We start from the raw sequence: 23,976 nt of genomic DNA on the forward strand, positions 1-23,976 counted from the left end.
CGGGCGGCCCTGTCAGGGAGGTGCGGGGGGGGGGCCTCCTGTAATGGAGGTTTTCCTCACCTCTGTCATGGGCTAGGGCAGGAGTAAGCGGGTAGATCGCGCCCCTGCAGCTGGATTGACTTCAGGTGCGGGTACTTTGGCGCTGGGGTTGGTTGAGAGACTTCCAGCTGGAAGCAGCTCATCGCCGATCGGGGCTGTAATTAATGACTTATCATTGCAAAATCAAGTCAGCCTTATTAGCACCGTAGTACAGAATTTAAAAAGTCAAAAGTGGCAGCATTTGGCACCAAAAAATGTATTTGTGTTATCAACAGGCCACCTTTCTTATTTTTTCTTTCTTTGTTTTGTGAATTTTCTGAGCAGAGTCATGCTTTGAAAAGCTATGCTGCTAAGCTGTCTTCATCATTTATCACGAACTTAGTCAGGAGACTTAATGAATTTTCAGAAATGAAACAAGAGGGAGATGGCCAGCTCAGGAAGTGTACTGTGATAACAGATCTTTCTTTCAAATTAAATACTTCTCCTATGGATTTGGTAAAATGCAAAATGACATAAAAATTCATCTAAATTATCCTTTCCTACAGAAAACAAAGGAGCAGCAGAACTCTTTTAATAACTGTTTCAAAACAGGAAGCAATGAGGTTAAACATTTTAATCCTTCAGCTCAGTAGAAGGTGCAGCGGTGCCCTAGCATACCTAGAAATGGAAAGCGTTATGATTTTCTATACATTACTGCACATGGGCCTTTGCAATCACTGAAATAAATATACTAGGTTATGTAAAACATGTTTTCCAGGCTTCTTGGAACACCAAACTACAGCAAGTATCTTCAGGACAGCTTCTTTGAAAATAGAGCTGATGAAATAATGCAAAAAGTTGTTGGGGAAAAAAGCTTGTTCATTTCCAGAATGGAAAATGGCTCATAAATAATAATGTTTAATATCTTTTATGATATAAACACATCAGATTTGGTCATCACCCTGCTAAGTCTCAGCAAGAACAGCCAACCTCCTTCTAGTTCCAAGAACTGGAATTAGGTCTGCTGAAGTCAGTAGAGCAATAAAAGTGGAAGCATTGCTGTCTACAGTGCATGTTATAAAATCCCGGACATCTAACCAAGACCTTTTTATCACTTTTTTTTTTTTAAGGGATTATTCTGGAATATGTACAAGGTAGTGAGCCAAAGACCAGATCTATAGATCTACTTGATCTTAGGCCTGAGTAAGTATGATATTATTTCAGATAACAGTACTCTCTGCTGTTTTATAGCATGCTCATATACAACTCTATTTGATTGTTTTAAACATAATTCAGGTCAGCTATGTCTTTGTTCACTAAAACACACACACAGAAAAGAAAATAACCTAGCCAAATCATTCTTCTACTATTTTAAATACAGAATCTTGCATTCCAGCTGATTATTACTGCCATGCTTTTCTGTTTAGAGGTGAAGCCTTATTCTGCTTATAGAGTTATGATTATCAGGATGCCTGTACAAAGCCAACAGAAATACGCAGTGCTTAATGTTGTAATGTTGTAATGAATGACAGTTAGTTCTTAGGTCCTGTAATAGTATTTCTGATCCTCAGAATGTTTTCAAAAAATGGGTCAAACTCAGCCCCCAGTTACATTGGTTAAATGACCTCTGTTGAAATGACTGAAAATAACAACTAGACATCCGTTCAGATCTCTCCTGTTAATTAATTAATCCTCATAACAACCATAGCTAAAGTGGTGTAAGGTAGGCAATTAAGTGATTCCCTCTCATATGTTTGTGTGGAGAAACAAAGTATCTGCTTCTGTTGCAAGTAATGGAAGTGTTCTGGTTTCTTTTGTTGTGAACCTAGTTGCAGTTGGCTTCTTTGAAAGAACAAGTAAGAGTGCATAATCTGATTTTCTACTCTTCTACAGATGATGAAAGAAATTGTAGGAGCTTGATATATCTAAAAATCAGGGATTGGCCTAACTGAAGAATAAAAAATACAATGTATTTCAAAGTCAAGTTTAGATTTAAGTTTGATAGGATATCTTTAGGTAAGGTAGAAGGCAGAGGTCACTTCATGAGGAAGCAAGTGAGACTTGCTGTGTGGACGACAACATTCAATCACATCTGCTTCTGGCTTTCAGACAGTTGGAAAGCACCAATCTGAAACTCTCATATGTATTCGTTGTGAAGAATAGGACAAATTTTTTGTAATGAGATTGCTGACTTAAACAAGTAACTATGCTGAATTAGCTTTAATACTGCTACATGTAATTTAGGTACCAGTGCTTGAGAGGTTATTTGACTGGCTGTTTTGTACATTCAGTGACAGAATATAATGTCATGTCACAGAATAAGAGAATCATTTAGGTTGGAAGGGACTTCCTGAGACCATCAAAAGCGGGGTCAGCTAGAGTAGGTTGACCAGGACCATGTGTAGTTGGGTTCTGAATATTTCCTGGATAGAGACTCTATAACCTCTCTGTGAAACCTATTCCAGTGTTTGATCACCCTCACAGCAAAAAGGTGTATTTTTGTGTTCAGGTTAATTTCCTGTTTGTTTGGTGGTTTGGTTGTGTGGGTTGTTTGTTTGTTTGGGGTTTTTTTTCTTCCATTTGTGCTCATTGGCTTTTGTCCTCTTAGTGGGCAGTACTGAGAAAAGTCTGCCTCCCTCTATTCCCTCCCATCAGCTATTTGTACACATAAAAAGTATGGAACACTTCATGAATTTGCATGTCAAATCTAGTGGAATTTTTCCACAGAACTTTTTGGCTGTCATCAAACACCATGGAAAGATTGCCAAGTTTTATTCAGCTCTCAAACTATTTCTTCTACTTTCGTCCAGCTAATGCCTCCCTCTAGGCACCCAAAAGAAAAAAAAAAACAAAAAAAAGAAATCTGAGGGCATTAACAGGGTTTTGGTCATAGTAGTCAGCCTACATGCTCTACTCAGCCAGCTCTGGTAGGAAGAGCTTCAGAAAGATAAAAGAATGCCACCATTAAATAAAGTTGCCAATATCCATAGAGTTTATTAAGCAGAAGGGCATGAAGTAATATGATTGTCTTAATACCAGCATTGATATGGAAGAGTCCTTGCATGTGGGCCAAAGTTAGTAGATAATGTAGGCTGCACGTGCAAGATGAAAAATCCATATTTAAAAATTATTCATTTTTGTCTACCTGGAACTGTCAAGTTTAGTACTATGGATAAAACCTAACAAGTCACTTTGTGAAAGAAATAAGTTGTCTGGTATTACTTAACAGGAGTAAAAACACTGAGAGGATACTAATTTATGGGGATGTTAGTGGCTCCCATTTAGAGGACTGATACAGAAAATCCCCTTTAGACTGCAATGACTTACATACTAACAGAAATGCTAGGCTTTCTTGCTAGGACTAGTTTTAAGTGTATGTTGGTGCTTTGACTGCTCAGTATTGTCAACCCTCAGTTTCTCACGGATGGCCAGGAATCAGCAGTTTATCTGATGATATGAAAAGATGATCCAGTTCCTCAGACTAGCCGTGAATCACTTCCTGGGGGCTCCATGGGCACCAATAGACTGTGGATCACGTTTTGGAAGTTATTATCATAACTAAGAGTTACAGGAACAGGCCTAGATTTGTGAAGCCACAGACAAAGATAATTTTAACACCCTCCATGTATAATTTATCTTGTTTGTACTTCATGGGCAATTCATTTGGAATTTATGAAATTCCACTTTAATTTAGATATTTATTCCAAAACTATCAGTTTTGGATACACATCTCCAATGTCTGACCCTCTGTGGAAACCCTTTGAAAAGGTAAATTTCTTGCCAAGCTAAAATTTGTAAAAGTCAAATCTTACTGAACCACTTTAGTAAGAGGGGGGGGGGAGGGAGTACAGAAACAAAGAAAGATTATCCATATTCCTTTAAGCTGTTACAGAATAACATAAATGCATGTAAATCAATTGCTTACTTCAGTTTCTCTGCAGGTAAATAATATTCTTGGTTTTATATTCATAGTTATTGCCAGAGGATGAAATCTGGTGGTTTGGTTTTCTTCCCCCCCCCCCCCATAATTAGCACAGACGCCATCGCCTTAGTAGAAGAAATTCGAAAAGAAGAACCTCTCATCACAGCTTCATGCAAGGAACACGTCATTCATTTAGTGCGAAGATTGCAAGAGAAGCTAGGGGAAAAAGAGGATCACAAGTTCTGTCTTTTTAAGGTAAAAGGCATCTTTAATATAATTTTGGGCATTTTGGGGGGTTTCAGTTGTGATGTTGTGAGTATGTTTTTACTGCTGCATGTTGTGCCTGAGAGCAAAACTTGGACTTTATGACCAATTTCTTGGCTCTTTTCAATCACCTCTGCACTGTTTAGAGCGACTGAGTCTGGCCTGCTTATGTCTGCCAGGAATTCCCCCAAAAGGCTGGGAGGTATAACTGTTCCTAGACCCTGTTTACACAGACTTATGTAAAAGGGTGTGTTTTGGATTAAAATAAATAATTCTTTTATTTGTCAGATAAGACTCTGTGGACCAGTAATACCCATAGTTATGTTTAAACAAAACCTGTAAATAGACCCCAAGTAAATTAGCTGTTGGGAAAGGCTCAAAATATTTTCATACCTTTGTCTACTTGTTCTTAATTTTGTGAAAATTATGGGGGGGGTTATGTATTCTGCTACATACAGTAATACTGGTTGTCATTACTTTCTGCCATTAATATTATGTTTTAATATTGATAGTTTGATCTTCACCTTACAGGCAGAACTTTAAAAATTTATTTTAAATGAGTAAGCTTTTTAAGAACAATGATTAGAGAGACCTTTCAGGGCTTCAAATGCAGGATTCAGTCTGTCAGAAGAGAATAGGTTTAATTGTATTTAATTGTGTAAATAAAAATAAAATTACTTCCACAGATTGCATGTTGCAATCTGAAATAATTAAGTGTGCTATCTTTATTGTGTCAGCAGATGGCAATATGTAGCTGTTAAAAATTGCTGGTCAGTGCTATGTTATTGATGGTTACCTTAAATTTAGAGAGAAAAGGGAGAAATTTTGTGTTGGCTTGTTTGGCTAAAAAACCCCCTTACATATTGCTAGATAAAACTTGGGTTCTTTTGACCAACAGTACACATCTGGGTGAATTTTGTAAAGGTCTGTGTATTTAACCTTGACGACAGAGCTATGTAATAAGGCATCTTAAATTTAAAAAGTTTCTGTTTATCTCAACTGAGATAATGCCTTGCTATTCACAAGCTTTTAAAATTGTTTGTTCATCACAGAGACTGACAAATAATCAAATGCTTGTTCAAATTTCAGTGTAAATAATGTATTTGTTCTTCATTGGGTATAGTGCCACGTTTGAGCTTCTGTATTTGGAAATACGAGAGTCAGGCAAATCCAGTCAGTGCTGGCTTATTGCCTTCACTCAAGAGTAGTTAGAAGTGTGTGAAAATAACTTGTTTTATGTTTCAGTTCCATTTAAGGCTTGTAAATGAAACATGAATATCAGGTGCTTCTGACATACTAATAAAATACAAGAGGTAGATGGGAATGATAATTTTTTTTTTCCCCAAAAACCTATTCCATGTGTTTGCATTGTTTGGAAATTAATACTTTTTCCTGTTGCACTGGAGCATAATCTTAAATGAGTGTATAAATCCATCTTTTCATTATTTCCAATAATTGTGGTGACAGTGTTGTATTAGGCACCCCGCAGAGAAACAAGATTTTGTAACAATTTCTCAGGTCTTAAACTATTACATAGCAATTGTATGCTGTAGTGATTTGCAGATTTTTGTCTTAGGGACTGCTGTAGCAGATTTTGCAGAACTTTTTTTTAATATTGCCTTAGGGTTTGATTATTGTATCATTTGCACAAACATTTCTTGCTTGCTTAAAGTTCTGTGGATGAAGCAACTGCAGCACTGGGCATTAGAAGGACGGAATTAGTCCAGGGATCTGAAATTGAACATAAACCCATCTTGTTTTCCTCCCTTTTTCATAATTATGAAATATGTTTGTTGTTCAGAGATGCCTGCATGGAGCCCTAAAAATGTCATGGATCAAATTTCCATAAATTTCCATAACTATCTATTTTCATATGCAGATATTTGTATACTGTGGCTCTTTTAAAAAAAGCAAAATATTTTTGTCCTTTCCACATCTTGATTGCCAATTCCCACTGCTGTAGCTGAAAGTACAACTTGTCTTACTTTCTCTAGAGAAAAGAAATTGCTGTTTCTCTAACATAAAATACATTTTCTGTTTCTCTCTCTGTCAATCCTTCACTTGACCATAGTTATTTCCATTTTGATCAGTCCCTACTTTCTGAGTAGAAGACTTCTGAGCTCCTTTCATTTTCCTTTTGGAGACAGGCAGCTGAGAAAGCTAGAGATAAAAAGAAAAAGTTGAAGCTCTGGTAATATGTCAGTGATTAAATGGCATAAATAATAAATAAATAATTTCTTCTTCATTCTTACCCTACAGAGAAGACCTAGTGGACCACTGCTGTATTTTTAACATCCCTTTACTTCACTGTCAACAATTGCTGTGATTTCCTAGGTTATGATTTTATTATGCTTTAGAATCAAGCAGAAGCCAGCTTGTAATAGGTGAAAGTTGTTCAAATGCAAACCCTGTTATACAGTAGCCAGCTTATTCAAACACAAACCAGGTTATATTTTTTTGGGTCATTTTCAAAGTTTCATGGTATGCTGACCTTCACTGGCAGTATCTGAAACCATTTTCACCTATGTTTAACAAATTTTAATATGTATTATTATGGTTATGAGATAATTTACGTGAAACATACATAGCCTGATTAAAGGACCTTAGAAGCAATGTTAGAAAAACAGTGACCTCCATAACCTACACAATACAGGCAGACATCAAATTTGAAATTCCCTCTTTGAATTTTGTCTTGATAAGTGTCTTTGTTATGGTTCTGCATGTCTTTTTTGTCACAACCTCTTGGGACGTAGAGGTAGCTTATTTCTGTTCTTCCTGTTTTTTAAAACAAAATCATATACTAGCTAAAAACATCCCATAACCTAAAAGACTCAAAATACTCAATTCAGCTGGATCTCTTTAGTCACTGTATAAGGCTTAATATTAGCTGGGATTTCTTTCATCCGTTATCTCACCAGGCATGGTCTCCTCACTCATTTGTTTTTGCCCTTTCAGCTCTGGTCTAGGGTTATTTTGCTGGTCTCAGAGAAGGTGGAGAAAAAGCAAACATGGGGGAAAAGACAGTTCATTCAAGTAAAATATAAATTTGAAATCATTGCTATATAATATCCGCAGTGATAACCTGCTGAGGCATGGGGGATTTTTTAGTTAGAGATTAATGTATTACAGCTATAACTGCTAATCTGACAGGAGGAGAAGAAAATATTAACCTATTGAATATTTTGAGCAATTTTTTTTTTTAATTTGCATCAAATGTTGTTTTCTTTTCCCTCCCTCCCCCCACTTCTATTTCAGGTACTTAGAGCACACATATTACCACTGACTAATGTAGCGTTTAACAAATCTGGTTCCTGGTAAGTTGTTTTCAAAGTCAAAATACATAATCACTAATTGAAGTTTTGTATTTGTAAATTAAATTGTAAAGGAATTTCAGGGCTTTTGCTGAAAAAAAATTGACCTCTGCTGCTTATAAGCAGCTTCCATCATGATTGAGGATTAGATTTCAGGCCTCTGTGGGAGAACGAATGGGAGATGCAAAAAAGTAGCAGGTGACATTCAATTTATGTAATTTTTTCTTCCAAGGTGATAGCTTGTTGACAATTACCATATTTCAGAAAGAAGCACCTTTATGGCAATAAAGTGAATATTACTAAAAGCTAAATGAGTCTTTGACATAAATTCATTTGGGACTTTCACTGTAGTGGAATTTCATGTTAATTGATTTCACTGTGGGCATATGCCCTATAATTTTTTCCTTCCTCTCTTGAAAGCAGCAGCTTGCTTTCTAGTTGAAATACTTTAAAGGTTAGAAACAAGGGTGGGGTTTTTTATGAGTAATGTTTAAAAAAAAAAGTAACCTCTGTGATCATAAATCTATATTTTTGAAAGAAGAAAGAGATTTAGGGTCTGAGACAGTGCTAACTGAAATATGTGGAAATAACTCATTTGGCTATGCATCAGGACCAGTAAGATATTTACTGTATTCAGAAATTAATTTCTCTTTGCTTTAGCTTTATCACTGGAAGCTATGACAGAACCTGCAAAGTATGGGATACTGCATCAGGAGAAGAGCTACATACACTGGAGGGACATGGAAACGTTGTCTATGCAATAGCTTTCAATAATCCCTATGGGTAAATACATTTTCTCTGAGATATATCATAATTGCTAATCATATTATTTTGCAAATACAGAACTATAACTCAAACTTTAACATAAAATAGACTATTTCAAATTGAAAGAGTTCAAATTCTGAATTTGTAAAGTTCAACTATAGCTAATCACCATGGGACGACACTATATTATTTGTATAAGAGATACATTCAAGCATGTTTTCTGCTATAATTTTTTAAAATGAAATTTAGAAATTCAAACCATAAATTTCATTAGGTATTCAGTGTCTTGAAATACACATATATAAGTCAGTTTAATATACTGAAACACAGATTTATTTCAATAATATCTACATGATCAGATTGTGTTCTGAATGTTAATCATTCTTTACTGCCTCCACGTAATTGTATATGATGTGAGATATAAGTACTTATGACAGCTTGTATTGCTTCAGTTAAGGAGAAAGGACATTTCCGTCATAACAAAAGTGGATTTCTCCATTTGCTATTACACATTCATTATTATTTAGGACATGATTTAGAAGTGTCACAGCTGTTGAGTAATTTTTATAAAATCCACAGGGTGCCGCTGTGTGAATGTCAAATGTGAATCTGTGCCTCTTGTTTTCTGCAATAACTGTTTGCCCTACGTTAGAATTGCCACCTGTTAGGTGAAGGGAATTATATGTTAGCTACTGAAGTTTCATTGTCACGTGCTTCCTGAGGAAGCTGTCATGTGTAAGTAAATAATTTTGCTTCTCTGCAAAATAAGAGGAATTAATTCTTATTTTTATATTGAATCACATTACTTCTTTCACTGTCAGATGTCCTATTTATCAGTTAAGCAATACACAGTTAACATCAGGAAATAAATGTTAAAGACTTGTTGTTATGCTATTTGGAGCATCGTCATTTCCTTCTAAATGAAAAGCCTTTATCTAACCTAGAATCCGCTGCATCAATGTCTTATATTCTGATACTATTCTTTACTTTAAAAAAAGCAATTAATGAAATTCTTTTATATACTTGGAAGAAACTAATGTATGACAAAAATCTGTGCAAAGATCAATAACTAGACTGTAACAAAAAAATTGAGAAGCAATATATAGCAAGCAAAAACCTGATGACAACACTGAGCTACTTTTAAATTTAAAAGAACTTTTTTTTCTGCTAATCTTTAGGTTTTGGTACAGTGTCCCTTGCTACATTTTCTGGGTACCTCACTTCAGTTCAGTCTTGCTTTAACTGCAGTTGGTCATAACACTTCTACTGACTTCAGTGGGAGTGGAGTTCGACCTCTGAAATTTGGATATACTGCTTATAATAAGAGTTTATAAGTCTTGATAAACAGACGCTATATGATTAAATGACATAACTTTTGAATACATCTGGAAGTACAGCAGATAACCTTATCCCTAATGCAGGTTAGTCATCAGTTATGAACACTTTCTGTGCTAATGGATAGGCACAGTGGCTTTTTAAGAAACTAATTATGTCTGCTAATTTTTACCCTTAACATAACTTCTGTTCATGAAATCCTGCTTCAAGATCTTGTAGTGTGGCAAGATGCACCAAAATGCATGCAAGCTTCGATGACTAGGTACTGTTTCTGTGAGTTCTACTGTCTTTGAAGTCAGAGGTTTTTTCCTAAAAAAAAAATGACAGGATTTTTTCCATTTAGTGACAAGATTGCCACTGGATCTTTTGATAAAACCTGCAAACTGTGGAGTACAGAAACAGGAAAATGTTATCATACTTTCAGAGGACATAGTGCAGAAATAGTGAGTACTGATGGACATTTCTTATTCTTTTATGTTTCCTCACACCATCATTGATGGCTGTGGATTCCAAGTCCCTGTGAGCTGACATTGGAAGAAGGGACAGGTATTCTGCTGCATCTGTTCACACATTCAGATATTGTGAACATTTCTGCACTGCAAGAAAAGATAGTCTGACAGTTCTTAAGAAATAGAATAAAACATTGTATACAGTTTGAAATGATATTTTTATTCCTTTACTTTTTTCCAATTTCTCTTGTTTGCTAAATGTTAAAACATTTTTGAAAAATACCATAACAATCAGAATTCTCAATTTATTGCACATATTTATTCCTTGATTTGCTTACATATCTCATTTTTTTCTAGATATTTTGTATTGCCTTTCATATTTGCAGACCCTAATACACAAGAACATCATTGCTTGTATTGCTGACTTTCATGCTGAGATCTGTACTTCACGTACAGGACCAACTGGAGCCATAGAAGAATGAATTTCTGAAATTTTAAGTGTGTTAAATGGGAATATGTGGGATGGTGAAACGTCAAAGATGTATGAAACGAAAACAGCTTAAGCTTAAAAATAATTGGTTTTCTTTCCAGTGCACTAGAAGCCCTATTAGCAATAGCAAATATCTTGATACATAGCATTCCGATTTAAAAGATCACAGCAAGTCCACTGAAACTCTTAATTTCAATGCAGAATATATTTTTTAACAAAAATAGCTATACAATCATTATTCAATAAAGCATTTCCTGAAATTGTTTCTGGAAACAATTGGAATTTAATTTGTCAATTGTGAGGCCTGTAACTAGTGTGAGAAAATGATGGTTTACCTTGGTGGAAGGTGAGGTTGATTTCAGTGGGTTTTAAATCTCTGGATACTTTGAAACAGTTATCCCTTACAATGGAGAATGTGTTTGCTTATTGAGACAGGCTGCAGTGATTTTGCTTCCACAAATCAGTTAGCTAAATATTTAAAGGCCTCTCAATTTCTTGGCAAATGGTCTAGATAATGACACCTGTTAAGATAAGAGTGTGAGTGTATAGAGTGTGTTTGTGGGTACACAAAACTGTCTGGAGGGTCTTTGCCCCAAACTGATCAAGTTAAAGAGGAAGCCTACCAAATGATAGTGTTAGGAAGGACTGTCAGTTGGATTGAACAGTAACTGGAGAACCTCAAAGAGAATTTTGAAATAAAGAAAAAGAAAGAAGTAGAAGATGATAAAAGAAGACCATTTATAACAGGGTGGAGGATACGTTAGTCTGGAGGCAGCAATTGTCAAAACCTGCTCTGGTGCTTCCAGAAGTCACCCTGGGCATCACAGTCTCTGCCTAGACCAGAGAGCATAGCCGTCCTTTTGGAGACACCATGAGGAGCTGGCATCCGGCTAGTGGATTGGTAGTATGGGGTTCAACAAAAAGGCACCCTTGTCCCTCCCATAAGATGTGCATATGTGAATTTGGATGCCTTCTCTCTGGCATGTGGATTAGCAGATTGTAGGAAGTGGCATGGGTTCAACTAAAGCTAGAGCACTCACGTCTCCTAGGAAAGGTATGTGCAAGTAGGGGAACACATACTCCTAGGAAAGGGGGGTGCACTTGTAACCCAGTCATCCTGTGTGAGAGGATAAGTGTACACGCAAGAGTGTGAAAGTGTGTGTGTGATTAAAACTTCTTGGAGTTAGAGGAGGAGGTTTAGAAATTTGTAGCTGTTTATTAAGATTGCACAAGTTTATTGTGTTACAGATACTGATACTGAATACATAGTTCTCTGCCAGTTAACTATGCACTGTTAACAAATTAACAAACTGCTTCAGTCTTGATTTTCATTAAAACTTTGTGAACTGAATAATTTCTCCCCGTGACACAAAATGAAGAACCTAAATAGTGAATTTTAATCCAGGCTCAGAAAACAATACAGGAAATCTTTCAGTAAGTCTTTTTAATGCATTGCTGTTGCAAAGCAGCCAATTAGTTCGTTTGATTTGAGTAGTCATCCAGACCTATGTGATAAGGATTTGTTGCTCTTCTAGTGAGCTGTTGGAAGAACTCTGCAGTGTTTCTGTATACCATAAAATCTTAAATCAGACTTTTGTCTTGTTTAAAAATATTAATCCCGACCCATTTTTTTTGAGAAAATGTATATAAATAGTCTCCTTTCCCACTTTTTCCATCCAATATTTCTTGCTACAGGTATGTTTATCATTTAATCTTCAGAGTACATTGGTGGCAACTGGAAGCATGGATACCACTGCCAAATTATGGAATATAGAGAAAGGAGAAGAAATAGTCACTTTAAGTGTATGTTTCCCTTCCTTATGTTTCTAAAGGTGTTCCTTGCTTTCTTAGTTTTCTAGCTGAGATAAATAATAGTATAACCATTACAACAGTTTCAAAACTTGCAGAGTTTCTTTTACTAGGTGGTCCCGGAGTGACTGCAGTTATGAAACAGATTAAGAAAACTTGAAGGCAATGTTAAAGCTATGGTATTTTATAAGAAGTTCTATTTTTCAAAAGACAAATTTTCTTATTTCAGTGACAGTACTGCTATAGAGTAGAATGCCTTCCATTGCTCATTAAAACATGTTGCTATACTGTAAATTATGACCTCCTCTGCATTAACTCTGAGAACATTAATGTCAGACACGATATCTGTATGGATCTTCTTCCTGTAAACATCAGCAGAGGACAACCATCCAATTACCTCTAGATTGTCTCTGCTCTACGTGACCTGCTGGGATTCCACAGGTTCAGATTGGCCTGTGCCGATTCAATGTATTTCTCTCATGTAAATACTAAATAACAGGTAGTGCATAAGCTTCCTTTGGTATATGTGGCCTACAGAGTGAGGAAGGCATTTTCTCCTCCTTGACTTTCTCAGAGCCCTGAGCAGAGCAAAGAGCAGTGGAATGTGTGAAACTAGCTTATAAGTATGCTTACATTCATTTTTCCAACCCTCTCCACCAACACCAATGACAAACTGTACTGTAGTTTACTGTAAATGAATCATCTGATTTCAGTGTGTATTGGTGAACAAATGTGATTCTGTTTAAATCAAATATGGAAAATATGCACTGATGACATCACTGGACAATTGCTCACTGCTTAAGTGATGTGCCTGATTTTTTGCAGTTGTTATGATATTGAATATTCCACAGTCCAATAGATCTTTCTGTCAAAACTGTGATCATAGAATCATAGAATCTTTTCGGTTGTAAAAGACCTTTAAGGTCATCAAGTCCAACCGTCAACCATGCCCACTAAACCATGTCCTGAAGTGCCTTGTCTATGCGCTTTTTGAATTCCTCCAGGGATGGTGACCCCCCCACTTCCCTGGGCAGCCTGTTCCAATGCCTGGCAACCCTTTCAGCAAAGAAATTTTTCCTAATATCCAATCTAAACCTCCCCTGGCACAACTTGAGGCCATTTCCTCTCATCCTATCACTAGTTACTTGATAGAAGAGACAAGCACCCACCTCACTACAACCTCCTTTCAGGTAGTTGTAGAGAGCAATAAGGTCTCCCCTCAGCCTCCTCTTCTCCAGACTAAACAGCCCCACTTCCCTCAGCCGCTCCTGATAAGACTTGTGCTCCAGGCCCCTCACCAACTTGGTTGCCCTTCTCTGGACACACTCCAGCACCTCCATGTCTTTCCTGTAGTGAGGGGCCCAAAACTGAACACAGTACTCGAGGTACGGCCTCACCAGTGCCGAGTGCAGGGGAACAATCACCTCCCTGCTGCTGCTGGCCACACTATTTCTGATACAGGCCAGGATGCCGTTGGCCTTCTTGGCCACCTGGGCACACTGCTGGCTCATATTCAACTGGCTGTCAACCAGCACCCCCAGGTCTTTTTCTGCCAGGCAGCTTTCCAGCCACTCTTCCCCAAGCCTGTAGCGCTGCATGGGGTTGCTGTGACCCAAGTGCAGGACCCAGCACTTGGCCTTGTTGAACTTCATACAACTGGCCTTGGCCCATTGATCCAGCCTGTCCAGATCCCTCTGTAGAGCCTCCCTACCCTCGAGCAGATCAACCCTCCCTCCCAACGTGGTGTCATCCACAAACTTACTGAGGGTGCTCTCAATATATATATATACTGGTCAAGACAGTAAATAACATATTGAAGGGTTATAGAAGGATTATGCTGCTGAAAAAAGCTACATATTAAACTGCATTAATGGAAAAGTCATAATTTGCTTTCTCATGCTCCTTTTTTAAAATTCTCTCAGGGACATTCAGCAGAAATTATTGCATTGTCTTTCAACACCACTGGAGATAGGATTATCACTGGCTCCTTTGACCATACAGTAGCAGTGTGGGATGTTGGCACTGGCAGGTACTAAAGTACTAATAAATATAATTTTACATTGCATGGGTTAATGACAACTTAAAGAGACAATGTTGAGCTACGAATTACAGACCTTGTATTTTTGCTTCATTTAGAGTATGCGTTCCTTCATCTTATCATTCGTTGCTCCTGTTCCCTTTGTTCTTCTGAAGAGGAATGCTGCTCATGAAATGCTTTTGTATATGTTTTTTGTTCTAAATTTCCATCTTATGAGCACTGAGGAAGCAGACAAAATGGACAGATCCCGTGTTTGTTGCTGATAAATTCTCCAAACAGGAAAATATTTTATCAACATGGAAACCAATGGTCTGGAAGGTGTCTAGAATTTCTAGGTGGAATAGACTGTTTAAGTAGAAAGAAAGTATATTTTATGTCATAGAAAATTATTCTGGTCACATTTTCTTTAAAAACTATAGAGGGTCAGTTTTCCTTCTCACAATCCTTTATGTCAGTATAAATTTATAAAGAGGAGAAAATTGGGCCCTTCTGACTCCAGAGAACAAAATGTCTTGATTATGATGCCAACAAATAATAATGTAGTAGCTAAATACGAACTTGTTGTATTATTCTGACAAATCCACTTGCTTTTTCAACTGGAAACTCAGGATAAATAGAATAGTAAAATGATTGCCCTGATTACTGACAAAGTAATTTATGAAGATAACAGTTCTATTACATTTTCAGAAGTCATGCCTTTTTTCTTTCTGTGAGAGCAAGGGGAATATCTTTGAAATTTATATATAAAAAGAAAATATGTATATAGTGATATCTTGGGGCAATAAACAATGTGTATTGCTTCAAAATGAGAGTAATCATGTGATTTAAAAAATAATGTACACATAGTAAATCATGTAAGGCTTGATCCTATAAGCTTTGAGCTTATTCAACACCAGCAGTTTAATGTTTGGCATGCAAATACTTAGGAGGCACTCCCTGAGCAAATCGGGCCTTTGGATTCAACTTCATTCAGCCTGGTGTTCTTGCAAATATTTTTGTTTAAAAACAGCTTCTTCTTCCAGCTTCTTGTCTAAGCCTGCAGTGAAGTCAAAGTCTTGAGATTTTCCTGTTGCATTCTTTTTTTTTCTAAGAAATGAATGTGGACTTTACATCATGGTCAATACCAGGAAATGGAATATGAAGGAAAAAAATCTTTTTTAAACACTGGCAGCTCTGGTAATTACCTAGTAGGTAATATAATTGTGCCAGGGCCAGCATTCAGCCTTTTAGATGGCATCTGGGCATATATAGATTTAGTAATAATGAAAAGTTGCAGGCAGAAAGACTGCAAGCAAATCATACTTTGCTGTATACAGTTTCATGTAGATTCGCAAAAAACTCATAGGTGAGATTTTGTGTGCCCATCATTCACCATATGAAATACATGAGAAACACTGCTTTCCAAATTTGAGTTTGAACTTGAAGTTTCTGTTAATCTTGCTGGCTGACTGATGAGTGTCTGGGTTCCTCAGTTTTATTCTGGGTAGGTATCTAGAATTGTCCTGAGGGAAGTTGATGTCGGGACAAGAAATTTCAAGAAGGTTCAGGATTTTCTTCATAAAATGTTAAAATTTAAAAAAAAAAGGGGGCCAAGGGAAAAACATGCCTTTGTAATATAGGTCTATATTTCAATAATTTCTCCATGGTAGATACAGTCAGCTACAGTTCAGCTGGAGGTGTCTTCAGAGCTTCATTTGACAAATCAATAGCCTGTAACTGGGGTCAGGAGTGCTGGACACCAGGATGCTGAGAGAGAGACAGTTCCTTCTTATTTGCAATTTTGCAATTATGGTGCAAATATTAGAACATCCACATATTAAATTTCACTGGAACTGAAGGCTAAAGAAGTATTATGACTGAAGCTGATTTTTTTTTTAAATAATTTAAATGCAAAATTTTTATGGCATTTCACAAGCCTGTTTTCTAGCTTCCATCTAATTGTGTATCTGATAGACAGTCGTTTCTGTGAGATGTTCCACACGTTGCTATTTATTCTGCTTATTGATCAGATATTTACATTGAAGTGTGAAGCCTGGACTGCCTTTTTGAAATTTGGAAATTAAAGCTTTTAATTTTTAAATTAAAACTTTTTTTATTATTAGGTATTTGGGGTATTGGGTATTACAATAACAGCAGTCTTGATGGCCAAATAATATGTTCACAAAAGAAGTTTTCTACTGTTGTTTTCTGCTTGTTGATTTTTGTTTTTACTGTATAAAGGTCTACACAATTATAACAGTGCAGGCCTCACATTATTAGAAAGTAGAAGGAGTAATTCTATAAAATGACATGAGTATAATCAAGTTTTTGTTATCATAAACAAATAGAAAATTCAATGGCTCAGGAGATTTGCTTTGCTGTTCATTTAACATATATACTCAATTAGCTACCCTTATATATCTTATGCAATGAATAAAAACATTTCAGTCACTTAAACTCATTTAGTTGTTTTTCTAGTCATTAGTTTATCCATTAGTTAAAACAGTTTTCCATTAATGATACAGTGATATTAGCATTGTGATAATAACCTAATTTACTAATCCTTCAATATATGTATATCAACTAATCTTTTTTAGGGTTCGTTGCCCTATAGGCCAGTAATTCATAGGAAGCAATAGTGGCTAATTGTATCCTCTCTATTCAGCTAAAGCTGAAGAATTTAATGGAACTAGTATTGCCAGTCTTTTGCAGCAAGAAGTTTAGAATTAATGAGGATTAGAAATCATATTTCAGTTTGGCTTTCATTTGCCTGTTACTTGGGAATATGCTCACATTAAGTACCTGATTAAGTTCCATTGATCTTCAGTGGATTTTATAAAAGGTTTAGATTATATGGAGTTTTAAAGATGTACTGTTTACAGTTCACTGAAGTAGGATAATGGGAGAGTAGTGTGGAAAAACTTGCTGTTTGTGCTTTGTATGTAGATGAATACAAGAAATCTGTCTCTGGCACTGGAAAGTCATCACATTTCACTGGAAATACATTCACTGCAATATTTCTGAAAGAGAAGGAAGAACTTTAGCATTTTATTCCTTACTGCCTCTCTGTCTCAAAGATAAAAAATAGAATTGATATAGTACTAGAATCCTAAATGAGCTGTACCACTCCATTTAATTGCTTTAATGGATAAAATGGTGAAGACTTGACACCTTAACTATACTATTTTATAAACTTTACTTATAATTTATATGCATATATCAAAATACACACTAAAAATGTAAATTCTCTTTTTGGTAGGATGTTACATACTTTAATAGGTCACCGAGGAGAGATTAGCAGTGCACAGTTTAACTGGGACTGTTCTCTCATTGTCACTGGATCAATGGACAAAACATGCATGGTAAGAAAGTTGAGTTTGTATTGAATACAGCTACTTGATATAAAACATATCTTTTGTAAATGGAAGAGCATTATTTTAAACTAATATGTAATTCATTAAAGAATTTACAACTAAATGCAAAACCTATAAGCTTATTCATTTTAGTGAAGTCCAGTTAAATAACAATATATATTTTAAGGCTCATTTAATCAATACACTGAAATAAAAAATATAGGATTTCATTAAACTGACTGAACAGTTACTCTTCATTGTTTTATATCCAAGCTTCATGTTAATACGTTGTCAGATATCAGAAAGGGCCTATGACGTGCGGAAAATAGACTCCACAATCGGAGAGATTGTAAAGTAGGTGTGTTCATTCAGCGCTGGGCAGCACGGGGGGTAGTCCCACCAAAGTCGTGCGCGCCTGACTCGGCAGTTCGCTTCAAATTTATACAGTCAAGTGTTACATATACATAGAGTTTTGCAATACGCCTATACATAGGCATGATCTATCCCCGCTTCATATTAAAATTAGTTCCAAGAAGTCACAAGGCCAGTCTTGGCTGGTTCTTGGGGTCGACTGCTGCTTCTTATCAGAGACTATCTCCTGCCCCAACCAGCCTCAACAATGCAAACGTTAAGCATCACTTCTCATCCCCTTGGGCCATGACTACCTCTATTGAAATTTCTTTAACTTCATTATAAGCTAGATAATTATTAAACAGTTCCTATCTACATCCATATATCTACTATATCTACTAAGGTTCCTTTGGCTCCCCGCCTCAGCCTATACATGTTGCTTTATGGATCAACTAGATATCTATCAAGTAAATTAGTCAATGAAAGAAAAAACCCCAACCTTTATTTATCTATGCAGCTGTGGAATGCTATGACTGGGACACATATAGCAACTTTAACAGGTCACAGTGATGAAATACTGGATGTCTGCTTTGATTATGCTGGCCAGCGTATTGCAACTGCCTCTGCTGATGGTAAGTGAAGCGACTGGGACCGCAGTAAGAATTGCAATAGTAGCATAAACCACCTTTGTCCTTTTCCTTTGGTTTTGCTTTGAATGTAGCTTGATGAAAGAGGAGTGTCACGACTCGAAACTACAGATCAAGCAATGTTTGTTGCATTATAGAAAGTTCAGCATTAAATTAAAGAAGTTTTCCCCAGTGAAAATTTTCTTATTTTTCACACTTTAGTCAACTCAACATGTCTTTCCCATTTAACCTCAAACTTGCAGGGAAATATTTCACTTGTGTCTGGAAATGCATTTTAAATGTTTAGGTAAGTAGCTTTTTAGTGAAGTTTGATTTGGGTGGCTCAAATTTAGGCTTAAATGAAAAAAGGTAGTTGGAATTTTAATGGTGGATTTGCTACTAGGCTTTCCAAATGCATAGCAAGAGAATACAAAATACAGAGGTAGTGAAAGAAGCATTTTGTTTTATTATTGGTATGCAGCAGTTTTGCATACTTATTATTTTTTAGGAATTGCAATAGCTTTTTGTATTCACCTGCACAGTGTTACATTATAGTGCATAATGACAATACTGTATTATTTTTACATGCTTAAGTGGTTTGATTTGCACTTCCAGAAACAGGATACCAGACTGGATTGGGGGCAGTATTTGGATCTGATTTGCTGTAGTTGCTAAATTAAGACATAAGACAATGTAAAAAGTTTCCTGAAATGTAATCAGTAGCTTGTTAAATATAATTAATAGCTCATTAAATAGAATGAATATCTGAAATACAATGAAATCTTTCTGAATATATAGTACATGCATTCTGAAACTACAGACTTCAGTAGTCCATGGTCTATGTGGACATTTATATTCACATTTTAGAAGTTTTCCAGCAGAAACCATTAAGAAGTCAACCTTTTCCAACCAGATTACAGATCCTTTTTGACATACTTTATCCTTTGGGGAAACTGTGTTAAGACTGTCTTCTATTTCTTTTGAAATCAAACCTGAGGATGAGGTCTTTCCAGCCTTATTAAAAGGTTCTTATTGAAATGCATGCTGAAGTGTAACAATCACAAATGGCTCCTAATCTACTACAACAGGATCAGCAAGAGTCTATAATGCAGAAACAAAAAAGTGCATTGCAAAGCTAGAAGGGCATGGAGGTGAAATTTCAAAGGTAAGTTGTTTGTGGTTTGCACCTTTTCTTATGTGATTACGTGTGACATCCAATCCGCCAGTTATTCCATGACCAGGAATACTATTAAAGAATGTGGTGGTAAAATCATTAATATTTAAGACTGAGAGGTCTGGCTAAGAAGTTGTCTTTACTAAAAGAACATTCCTTTTGACTAAGAGCTATCAGTCAATGATTGTTTCCAACTCCCCAGTTCTTACCTAAGATAACACAGTAAGGGTGTGCTACTCCTACAGGCTCCACCAAGAGCCATCTCTCCATATTGTCATGTTATTTACTATTTGATTCCTTAGAACAGTGGCAGTTAGCAAGCTACTTAAGAAGTCCGACCCTCCCAGGCATGGATACCTGGCTTTGTTAACATTGAAACGATTGTTTTTCCTTACCTCTTTCCTTTTTTTGAAACAGTATATAGGTTGGGTCTCTGCATCACTGAGCAGAGAACAGGGGAGCAGAGAAGGAGATGCTGTCTGAACGTTCTCTCACTATGATCATAGTTAATGGAGCTTCTGTTTGACCTGTCATTAATTGTACTTGTGTTATTACGCCCTTGGAGTCCCCAGATTCTCTGAAAGAATAAGCACAAGTGTTTTAGTCTCTTGATGACATCTTAAGGCTGTTGCCTCTGAGGCTTTTCCCATCACCCTTATTCCTTGCTTCTACCAGATCTGCTCCCCTTCACTCTTTTTCATTTCTCTGCACATCTAATTTATGGAAAGGAACAGAAAAAACATATTTCTGTGGCAAAATACATGGAGAGTCTTATTTTCAAAAGTACATAAGGGACTTGGAAGTATAAAGCCTGTTTCAAAAATCACTTAGTCACGAGGAGTGTGCTCATGTACTTTGCTGGAAGTCTTGTCTGGCTCAATTTTGAATGCCAAAGTTCAGTTCCAAATACATTTAGTTACTTCTAAAATTGTACGCATTTTTCAAAGTTTGTTATTTAATGCTTGCAACTTTTCATTATTCTTTCAAATGGATAGTTTTCACTACCTTCCAGGCTAGTCTGCTAAGTCTGTGCTGCTTTTGTTTGATGTATTTTGTAATTGAAATATTAATACTTTGAAACTAGGATGGTTCGTAGTGAAAAAACTCATGTGCTTTCATTGTATTGATTTGGCTATTATAATCACTCCACTGAGAGAATATTAAGTTCAGAAGAGCGAGTCTTTCCTTACTTAATATACTCACTGCAATATTTCACACTCAGTGCAGATGCAGTGGGGAATGCAGTCTGAATACATGCTGACATGTGCATGGGTTAGGGACAGCTTCCACCAGGGTCCTAAGTGCTGGCATGGTTTCTTTGCTGGAAGTGAGAATCTGCTCATCTGGGAGCATGTTGAAAAGTCAATCTATTTCTGCAGATGTTCTGTGTAGCTGTGATCACTTGGGAAGGTTATTACTTGGAAATTGGATTTCTGGGGAACAGGCATTTTGCCCTCAGTAATTAAGCAATTTTGCATTATATAATAAACCTGGTATTGTCCAGTTAATGCTATAAGAATATATCTGATTATCTGGGAATGCATGCAATTTTGGCAATGAATGTTTAACAAATATGAAGACATACTACAAAATGAGCTGCCTTCAGTGGAAATTTTGATATTAGAGAGATGTATGTTATTTAATATAGAACTCAATAAAATATGTATAAATTTTACAATGGAATAATGATAACATTTAAATATAGTTGGTACAGTTGTAGAGCAATTGTGAGTTTGGGGGATAAGGTTCTGAAGTCTTGATCCTGTACATACATACATTGTATGTACACCTTTTTACATACACAAAGTTTTCAGCCACAGAAGCTTGCCAGGGTGACTCTAGTGGAATACTATCCTTAATTTCAGATGAAAAGCTGCATGCAAGAGCTGCTGGTTTCTGTTTTCATCCTTTAATCACTAGATGTGCTTCCTGTTCTAGGCATACTGACTTGCTAAGTAATATAACTCTTTTCTATGTTTTTTTAAAGGTATGTTTCAACCCTAAAGGCAGTCGTATACTAACAGCCAGCTCTGATAAAACAGCTCGACTCTGGGATGCTGCTACTGGACACTGCCTTCAGATATTAGAGGGTCATACTGATGAGATATTCTCTTGTGCTTTCAATTACAAAGGCGATATAATCATTACAGGTAACTAATATATTCCTTTTTTTTTTTTCTTTTTTTGAAAGACATTTGAAATCTTGTTATGGTAAAAAAAAAGAGTCTGAAAAGTTTCCTGGGGCTATATCCCAAATGCAGGAACCAGCAGTAACTTAAAATATAGTCAAGAAAAGCTAAAAACTCACTTTTGAACTGAGGCTTAAGTGAATATGTCCATGTACAAATTTGTATAAAGGCATGGGCACACCCTACCATCTCTCCTATGAGCATATGCTAGCATCAGACCAGTGACTAAGCCATTTTCTCACAACGCATTGCAGTGAGAGAGGTCTGGATGAGCAAAAAAGCAAAGCTTTTTAAATGGGAGCACACCTTTTGTGTATTTGGCACTGAACTCTGTTGAGGTTTCTTTCATTTCAGACAAAAAGTCGTGGGAGTGGGGAAAGACGTGAACAGAGTATTTGTGATTGCTTCAGTCTTTTGACTGAACTACCAAAATATGGGATGCAGGATGATCTCAGCTAAAAATATTGCTGTAGGTCCTGCTGTCTCAGTCATGGACAGAAAAATATTTCTCTGGCTCCTCGGTATTCTTGGTAGATTGTTGATGTAGGTGTTAACAAAAATGGATAAATTGTGTGATACAGCTAAATGATTCCTTCACAATGTGTGTTTATTACTAGGAAGCAAGGATAACACCTGTAGAATATGGCACTGAAAGAAGAGAAGGAAAGATCCAGTTTGGTATATGCCTACTTTGTGAGTTTCATAGTCAATAAACTCAGTCTTTCAGATCTGTTTTCTTTTACCCTCTTTGTTTGCCTTCAGCTCTGCTGAAGTAGAAAAGTTACCTAGATTTTGATAGGTTTGACTTTGCTGATGTCTGATAGATATGGAATCACAGAATAGTAGAAGTTGGAAGGGACCTCTGGAGATTGTCTGGTACAACACCTCTGCTCAAAGCACTATCAACCAAGCAGGCTGCCCAGGACTGACGTGGTTTTGAATATCTCCAAGGATGGAGACTCCACAGTTTCTCTGAGCAATAGTGTTTGCATAGGGTTTGATCAGTCTCACAGTAAAAAAAGTTGGGTTTTTTTCCCCTTATATTTAAATGGAATGTTTTCTCATATTTCAGTTTGTGCATGTTACCTCTTCACTAGGTATCACTGAGAAGAGTCTGGCTCTGTTATTTCAGTCACCTGAGAGAAATCATGATTAGTGTGAATGAATACAGTAGGATGGCCCCATTTCTTTCTGTGTCACTCTTAACTTCTAACTTTTATTTAAAAAAATACAGCATTATAATGCTCTCAGGTGTGAAAGGGGTGTTGTTATGCACTTGTTCTGAGTACTTTTGTATTAATTTTTTTGTTGTGTAATAAAGTATTAAGTTAAAATGCCAGTTTCACTACTTGTAATACAATGTCCCACTTGGTATTTCTGGAGAAATCCAGCAACCATTTGTGAATTGCATTCCTATTAACTATTGCATATATGCTGTAGTTAAACTCCCACTCACCCCCCTTTCATACTTGCCCACATCTTTCCATTCATTCCATTCATTTCTGCTCAGTCCTCATTCTCCCATTCTCACCTGAGGTAAAAAAAAAATAATATGGGTGGTGACTCCAACTCTGAATCTTTGCCCAAAGATTATGGCTAGCATGAAGAAACTCTACACACCAAAGAATTGGAGCCAAGGACTGTGACATAAACTGAGAAGTGGATGAGGAACTACTACAAATTATTTACCATCCTACAGTGAGCTCTAGCCCAGGCTTACCTCTTGCCAGCAATTGCCAACAGGTTTCACCTGTGCAGAGCTCGCCCCACTTCCTAGCAGAGCACCTGAAGCTGCAGTTGCTTTTTGCAGGGAAGTAGAGAAGGAGCAGAGCCAACTGGTCTCTTCAAGTAGCCTTGGAAGAAGGATGAAGAGGCAAAGAGGGTAGGATTGAACAAAGTATGC

The 23,976-nt window shown here is 36.6% G+C and overlaps 1 protein-coding gene across 1 annotated transcript in view; it reads left to right on the plus strand.

The window, feature by feature from the left end:
• Positions 1–22,725, plus strand: part of DAW1 (dynein assembly factor with WDR repeat domains 1) — a 22,890-nt gene extending 165 nt beyond the window's left edge. The window contains exons 2-13 of the mRNA XM_010568422.1: positions 1,149–1,221; positions 4,051–4,195; positions 7,460–7,518; positions 8,176–8,298; positions 9,959–10,058; positions 12,250–12,357; positions 14,286–14,392; positions 17,640–17,742; positions 18,602–18,716; positions 19,799–19,875; positions 21,872–22,034; positions 22,691–22,725. Coding sequence (XP_010566724.1) covers positions 1,149–1,221; positions 4,051–4,195; positions 7,460–7,518; positions 8,176–8,298; positions 9,959–10,058; positions 12,250–12,357; positions 14,286–14,392; positions 17,640–17,742; positions 18,602–18,716; positions 19,799–19,875; positions 21,872–22,034; positions 22,691–22,725 — 1,208 coding nt within the window. The remainder of the gene's footprint in view (positions 1–1,148; positions 1,222–4,050; positions 4,196–7,459; positions 7,519–8,175; positions 8,299–9,958; positions 10,059–12,249; positions 12,358–14,285; positions 14,393–17,639; positions 17,743–18,601; positions 18,717–19,798; positions 19,876–21,871; positions 22,035–22,690) is intronic.
• The last annotated feature ends 1,251 nt before the right edge of the window (positions 22,726–23,976 follow it).

This window comes from Haliaeetus leucocephalus, unplaced genomic scaffold (assembly GCF_000737465.1).
Source record: "Haliaeetus leucocephalus isolate CR32 unplaced genomic scaffold, Haliaeetus_leucocephalus-4.0 Scaffold240, whole genome shotgun sequence".
Classification (NCBI taxonomy): domain Eukaryota; kingdom Metazoa; phylum Chordata; class Aves; order Accipitriformes; family Accipitridae; genus Haliaeetus; species Haliaeetus leucocephalus.